Source organism: Plasmopara halstedii (genome assembly GCF_900000015.1).
Source record: "Plasmopara halstedii genome assembly, contig: Scaffold_2547, whole genome shotgun sequence".
In the NCBI taxonomy this organism is placed as follows: domain Eukaryota; phylum Oomycota; class Peronosporomycetes; order Peronosporales; family Peronosporaceae; genus Plasmopara; species Plasmopara halstedii.
The window spans coordinates 84,609-91,982 of NW_020189454.1; the positions used below are offsets into that span (position 1 = coordinate 84,609).

General features: G+C 47.0%; 1 protein-coding gene across 1 annotated transcript; it reads right to left on the reverse strand.

The window, feature by feature from the left end:
• Nucleotides 1-1,004: 1,004 nt before the first annotated feature.
• On the reverse strand, nucleotides 1,005-2,211 carry PHALS_04247 (enoyl-delta isomerase mitochondrial; the record flags this gene model as incomplete). The annotated part of the gene is made up of 2 exons (XM_024718324.1): nucleotides 1,005-1,755; nucleotides 1,838-2,211. The coding sequence occupies 2 exons, from the start codon at nucleotides 2,209-2,211 to the stop codon at nucleotides 1,005-1,007; spliced, it is 1,125 nt and encodes a 374-aa protein (XP_024583734.1).
• Between the last annotated feature and the right edge of the window lie 5,163 nt (nucleotides 2,212-7,374).

Sequence of the window (7,374 nt, forward strand, 5' to 3'; positions counted from 1 at the left end):
AAAAGCGTTTCACAATGTCCACATATTTCTTTTGGCTCAAATTTAAATATACCGCTCAAAAATTGTAAAATATACACTCTTGCTCAGACATAATAGCATTTTTATCTGCAACAAATGAAAGGCCAGAATTTGTACCGAGAATAAGGCAAGTCTTCAATAGACGAAATACATTTAGATGACAGCAGTGGCTAGCGTTTTGGTTCGACCTCGAAACTTGCTTTCGAAAGCAAATATGTAAATTCTACGCGCATCTATAAATTTGAAGGCGTGAGGAATTTCTTATCCAGACAAAGATGCGTGAAGCACAATGAAGTGAGAAAAATCCATTTGGACATACCAAGCTCCTCTGTACGAGCAAAGGCGATAGTCAAGCTGCCTATAATGAAGTCCAGGTGTTGGGGAATAGTCAACTCATAACACGTATCAAATGCTTTGTATGAAGAGGAAGTTCTCAGTGTTCCTAATCGGATTGTGATCAGTACGTCATGGCAAAAGGATTGATTATGGCTCACGGGAGAACCCTTCAATGCGGACGCGATGAATATGAGAACAAGGCAAAAGGTGTTTTTCAACGTGGGGGTGAAAACATCTAAGTCATCCGATTGCAGCAACAAAGATCAATATGAAGAAAGTGTTCAGTGCTCGGTGAAAGAATGTGCTCGAAAAGCAACATTTGTACATTTAGAACAGTCCGTATTCAGGCTGTCTTAGAATGCTCTGAGCATGGTCCTAGCCAATTTATTAGGAATAAAGTTTTATGGCTTGTAAAGCTGGAAATGTGCTGCATTCCTCGCGAGCCAAGAGTCCAATGGTGAAGGAAGGCGAGTTTTTAAAGATTTGAGGTAGTACGTTTGGGCTAGTCGTTACTTGTGTCAAAGTGATATTGAATAAGAAAGTGAAGCTGTTTGTCCTCGTTTTGATTCACTCACTTAAGTAATGTAAACACAGGCTGCATAGCTGAAAACAGCGCGACGTAAAGTAAAACGCTAACCACACTTGATCACTTAATCTTTGCGAGATTGAAACCTCAAAATTGCATCCATGCATTCGATTGCGACCCACAGTTCCTTAAGTGTCTGGCACTCAAGATGATTAATTTCTTGTAACTCTTTTATGGCAGCAGATGAGCGAATAAGCGCCTTAGAGCGCTGCATGACCTTCGAGTGATGTGACAGCAACAAATCCACCTTTTCTTGAACTCGAATTTCAAAATCTGCAGCCCCAAATACTGCAGATGCCAGCCCAAAATCCAAAATGTCTTTCGCAGTAAATTTATCGCCGAGTAATAACATAGCATTTGCACGTGCGGGTCCCATTATCCGTGGAAAAAGTAGAGACGAGCACGCTTCTGGCGATTGACCCAGCGAAGTAAAAGGCGTCTGAAACGTCGCCGTCTCCTTGATGTAAACAAGGTCACAGAGACCCAAAATGGTCGTTGCGATACCAACTGCAGGTCCTTGAACAGCAGCAACGATCGGCTTAGGATATGTGATAAAAGTATCAATAACCTCCTTTAGTAAGATTGCGCCTCTTTCTGCCATTGACTGTTGAGAAAGACCATCCGAATTGAAAGAAAACATGCTGAGATCGTTACCGCTGGAAAAGTACTCGCCAGAGCTCTTCAAGAGGACAGCTTTTACCTTGTCCTGAGTTTTAGAGCTCTCCAGCGCTTCAATTATGCTTTCATACATGCCGATATCAATAGCGTTGAGTCTATTAGGGCGATTTAACTGAATTGTTAACAGCCCCGCGTCGCTGTTGTGACATAATAATACAATGCACGTCAACAAAGTGACACGTGTTGTCACAATTTGTAAAAAATACAAATTTGGCTCACGAGATCTCAACAAGAATCTTTGACGAACGATCAGAAGTCGTAGCTGCAACAGATCCCTCTTCACCCTGGTACTTACCACACTTCGTCACCGCCATCTCGTCAATAATGGCTATGTATTTTACCTTGGCCTCATCTTGTGTCATATCGCCAAGCTTTGCCCATGCATCCCACTTTGCTCGGCCTACGAAATCCAGCATACTTGGCCTCGAAGAAGTATTCTTGCCTACATTAGCCTGCTTAAAGAGCGCATACAACTCGAGCTTGGCACCGTTGTCCGAGAGTGGGGGCAAAGATTTGCCTAACTCGACGCTGCGCTCAAAGAGTTCGATTAGGGAGAATGTTGACGTGTTGAATGATGACGAGAAATGCTGCATGGAGCGGGAAATTAAGTCCGTAGTTCGAAGGCGGCTAAGAGCGTAAGAAAGCATTGCAGGATATTTATATAATTTATGAAGCAGTAAAGATCCGGATTTTTTTGCGAATTCGAAATATCTCATGGCAATTATCAAAGCTTTGGCTGCAGCACTTCATTCAGCTTCTCAAAGCTCAATGCTATTTGCAATCTTAAGCTGCGATGTGATTATAAAAAATCAAGAAGATCTTAGCCGGAAACTAGATTTTTGCTTGCTAATTGTTCGTTAACGCAATCTCTTTTGATCTTCTTAGATTGAGATTATTATGCCTCAAGGAAATCAAGAATATTGCGGCTGCGAGTGCAACAATCATGTCATGGACTCTGCCGTGAAAATAGGGTCATCTCAGCGACTATTTTTTGTCATGTCAGATAATAGTAATACAAGTAAGCATACATCTATCTGTACGCTCTGCGATCTTTAGTCTTAAGTTAAAATTATAGACCTATATTTAAACTCATTTTTTCGATCTTTAAAGTTTTTAGGAATAATCAACTGTAGAAATTGACTGAGAAAATTGGAATTCATTAACGTAATGGTTATTCCTAAGCAAAATTTCTTTTTCAATGTAAAAAGTAGCGTACATATAGTGTAGCGGTTCCACGTACTGGTATGAAGGATCATGGTCACACAAGATGGTGTGACCACACAATGGTGTGGTTGCACCCTTACAGGAAGTCACATGGCTGGACTGCCAGTAGTCATGCATTTTAATTATACTCTTTAGTTAGGAAAACCTATAGATTTGGATGTAGGCGATTTTGCCGCAAACAAAACCAAGGAATACATTTACATTTTACATGGAAGAGTTTATTTGCCTTGGATTAAGATTGTGGTAACTTTTCGAGTACGCGGATTATGATTCGCTACACTCGCACTGCAGCGGGGCTGCGTAGCTCTTCGCATAGAGGAAGCTAAGCTATGATCACCGACCTTTCGTTCTTTAGAAGAACCAGTACTAGTGCAGCGAATCGCAATCCGCCTCCAAGAGTACTTAAAGGCTTGACCGAGGTAAAATGGCTCTACCCTTCAAAACTGAAACTGTAGTTAATTGCTTTGATTGCGGCAGAGCCGCCTATATCCAAAACCTTCGGTTTTTCTAATTAATATAGTGATACCTAATTGATATGATAAAATTTGATTATATGCATTACTACTGGCAAACCTGCCACGTAGTGGCTTCTTGTTACGGTGTAGCCACACCGTTGTGGGATTACGAAATCCACACACATACGGTCACACCATCTTATGTGACCCGCCTTTTCATCAACGATACATGTGCCTCCGTTACACCCTGGGTACATGTAACCCCGTTACATCCTCCCCCATCAAAATTGTGGATACGCACAATTCACAGTCAAATGTCGCCTCATACGAGGCTCGCGTATCTGAGACACCGTTACTACTTGATAGCATCTTTAAACATTCTCCGCTCAATGAGCCCTGTGTCTATGACACAATAAACACTCAGCCTGGCTGGCTCCTATGGCGTACGCGGGCAAAGCCCTTCTTCTTCTGCACGGTGTGCATCTCCGGACTGTACACCCGCAGCTTCAGGGGAAGCATATTTCGAGCCCTCGGCAACAGAGCGCCACGCCCCGCGCGACAGATTTTCTCGTCGAGGATTTGGAGGAAGTCGACTACGAGTCGGATACTCCTTTCCCAGCAAGGAGGGCGAGGCGCGCCAACGGCGCGACGTGAGCCCAGCTCGAACCTTGCGGACACCGTGCCCGTTCCGACCTCTCGACTTCCGGGGGGGGGTGCTGTTTTTCCCGATCGCCTCGACGAGACACAGGAGCAGCAGTTGGAGGTTGCCCACAGGGCGGCTCTCATGCGTTCGTATCCACGTTTGGTCCTATACTCTCGTGTGGAATGCGGCATCCGCTTGGCGGACCCCACTAATAAAGCAAAACACGCGATCACTCAATCGTTAAGCGTCTACGTAGTCGGGCCCCCGGCCACTGCACAAGATAAGTTTGACCCGTGAAAAGCTCTCCGAGCTCGCTACTTGGTACCTTAAAAAATCCTAATGGATAGGTACCGCGCCCAACTTCGAGCTCAAAGAGGACGCGTATCTTTATTCGCAATGCGGACTATATCTGTGATGAAGAGCTCTTTGAGCGATGGGTACAGCGGCACCGGAAACTTTCCACGCTGTCTAATTACAGCGGAGCGACAAGGAGTGGGCGTGTGCGTAGACCGCCATCTTCGATTTGAGTTTGCCAGATTCAAGGTGCAACGCCGGTATTGTCGCCCTGCAACACATGGAATAATCCATCATGCTCCCGCGAGCTTTGTGGTTTTCACACGGGTGAGTCTACGACCACAACAGCTCAGGGCCATAGCGTGAGCTCAGCTCATGGCCCTTTGGCTTCCCGGGCTACTGCCGGGAAACGCGGAGCGTCTTAATCCTTCTGATTATGAGCGTCCACGACGTCTGGGCTGTATTGCCGAAGTGGCACCTCAAACTCCTACGAGTTTTCGGAGCTTTGGGTATCCCCACCACTTCACACGATATTATGTTTGACCCTGTCGGCGACGTCAATTCACAAGGCGCTTCACATAATAGTGGACACCACCATTCTTATCAAGAAGAGTCGACGGCGGCCGAAGACGAATTGGTGTTTAACGACCGGTGACTCGCGATGCTCTTCGAGCTTTGGAGGACAAAGTCTGTCGTTATCGGCATTCCACCGAGCATCTTTCCGAGATCGCCTTTCGCTGTGCGGAAGACCTCGAGACTTTGTGCACCGACTGCCTCAAGTTGAGGATTATCGCGCTCTATCAGAGCGGCTCCTTAGCCGTCGAGCAGACGTATACAGCATTTCGTGCGACGTTGGAGCGCCTTGCGCCGTTGGAAACGGAACTTGTTGCACTCCGTGCTCATAACCAGCTGGTGGTTCAGCTTCTGGGTAGCCGATCGTCTTTGGGCGCCATCCCTGCGCCAACGCTTTCGCGTTCACTTGCCGGATCCCAGTACAGCTGAAGCAAGCCCGCATAATACACCGGGTGGGTGCGCGTCCTTTTCATACGATTTAGCGTATATGCAAGGCCCCGATTAGCCACGACCTTCAAAGGTCCGATAAACTGTGGAAGAACAGTTGTGTTAAGACAGCAGAAACTGCATGTGTAGGACATTTCTAAAATTTAATAATCCAGGTCTCTGAACTCAATGTTTTCCGCATTTCTTCTGCTCATTCCGCCTGCATAATCTTTTTGCATGTCTTCGCTTTCAGCCATTGCATTGCGAAACATGTTAGGACAGCAGAAACGGCATGTGTAGGAAGGTTTTTAGCATTTGCTAAACCAGGTCTCCGAATCCAGTGTTTTCCACATTTTTTCTCCTCCTTCCGCCTGCATATTCTTTCTGCATGAATTCGCTTTCAGCCATCGCGTTGCGAACGTGTCGTAAGACACTCATTCAGACAGACAGGACATCATCGACTTATTTACGCACGGTGAGGGGCTGATATCAGCTAGCCGTTCGGCTAATCCCCCGCACCGAGCTCTAAGCCATGGGATGTCGGGGTCAGCGGGACACAACCGTTCACGTAGAGCGGCCTGTAGCCGGTCGATGAATGCATTGCATCGTTTAGCGCAAACTCTACGAGTGGCAGTATGAGCTCTGGCGTCTTAGCGCAGACACTGGGAAAAATGTCTTCAAAGACGCGATTCACGTGCTCAGTTTGGCCATCGGTCTGCAGGTAGTCCGCTGCTGACATAGCCAACTTGGTACTAGCACCCTGAAGATTGTAGACCAAAACTTCTTAGTGAAGCGCGAATCTCTATCCGAGGCAATTGACTCCGGGAGTCCGTGTTGTCGAGATACACGGTCGACAAACAGCGTCGCTGTACCCACGCCGCCGATGGTGTCCTATGCTGCCCCAAGACGAGCCATCTTGCTCAAAAAGTCCACAAAGACCACGGCACCCGTGTTGCCCGCTGAGTCCTTCGGCAGGCCAAACACACAAGCCACACTAATGAACTGTCAACACCCGGAAGGTACAGGTAAACTGGCCAGCGGCGCCGCCGCACTCTGAGAGGGTCTCACCCTCTGACACGTCTCACACGTGCGCACATTTGTGCTCGTCCATTTGTACGGCTTGGGCCACCAGAAGTGGCAACTGACAGAGCTGTTCGTCTTCTTTAGACCGAGATGATCACTGCGTGGGGTGTCGTGGGCCTCATAGAGGATACGGTCTTTTCAAATTCTCATCATGAGAAACCACAATTCGTGGCGTATCCGTCGCATCGGTGCTAAAATAATTCAGCAACCCGTTATTTAACGAATATCGGTGTGACCGTACACGCAATCATGCCGGCATTTATTGTCCGAGTTTCCAACTCCTTGATTTCGAGAGCCTGTAGCAGCGCTAGACACATACCATCACCCGCGTATGCGGCGCGGATCAAATCCGTCACTGACGACGTCATCTTCGTGACATGAGCGAGCTCATAATTCGGTCTGTGTGACAACGCATCCGCCAAAACATTCTGCTTTCCTGGCAGATACTCTCCTCAAAGTTATATTTTGCGAAGAAGAAAAGCCACCTGGTCATACATTGTGAGAGGTGGGGCGAATGAGTCGCAGTGCGTAATGATGCATGATCTGTGAAGATCACAAACGGCTTTGAGCCGAGCAGGTGCACCCTGAACTTGACATGTGCATACTTCATCGCAAGTAATTCTTGTCGTGGATTGGGTAGTTCTTCCCCGCAGCCTTAAGCTGGCGAGATTTGAACGCGATCACCCGATCTCGCCCCTCTACGTCTATTTGTAGCAGTTTACAGCCGATGACAAAGTCCGAAGCGTCACATACGACACTAAAAGGACGATCGGTGTCTGGCAACACCTGTATTAGTCTTTGACCCCATCAAAAGCCTCCTAATGATCGGTTTCTCAACACTATTCCGCATCTTTCTTATGAAGATTCGACAATGGCCGTGCCATTTCCGCATAATTTGCTCTATACTTGTGCAAGTTGTTGGCGAGGCCAAGCCACTTGCACAGGTACTTTTGGTTCTTCGAGACCGACCAGTCCATAATGGTCTTGACCTTAGCGGGATCCTCTCAAGGGCAACCCCTCCGCGCCGAAGTTGCACTTATCGGCATAAGTGCAACTTC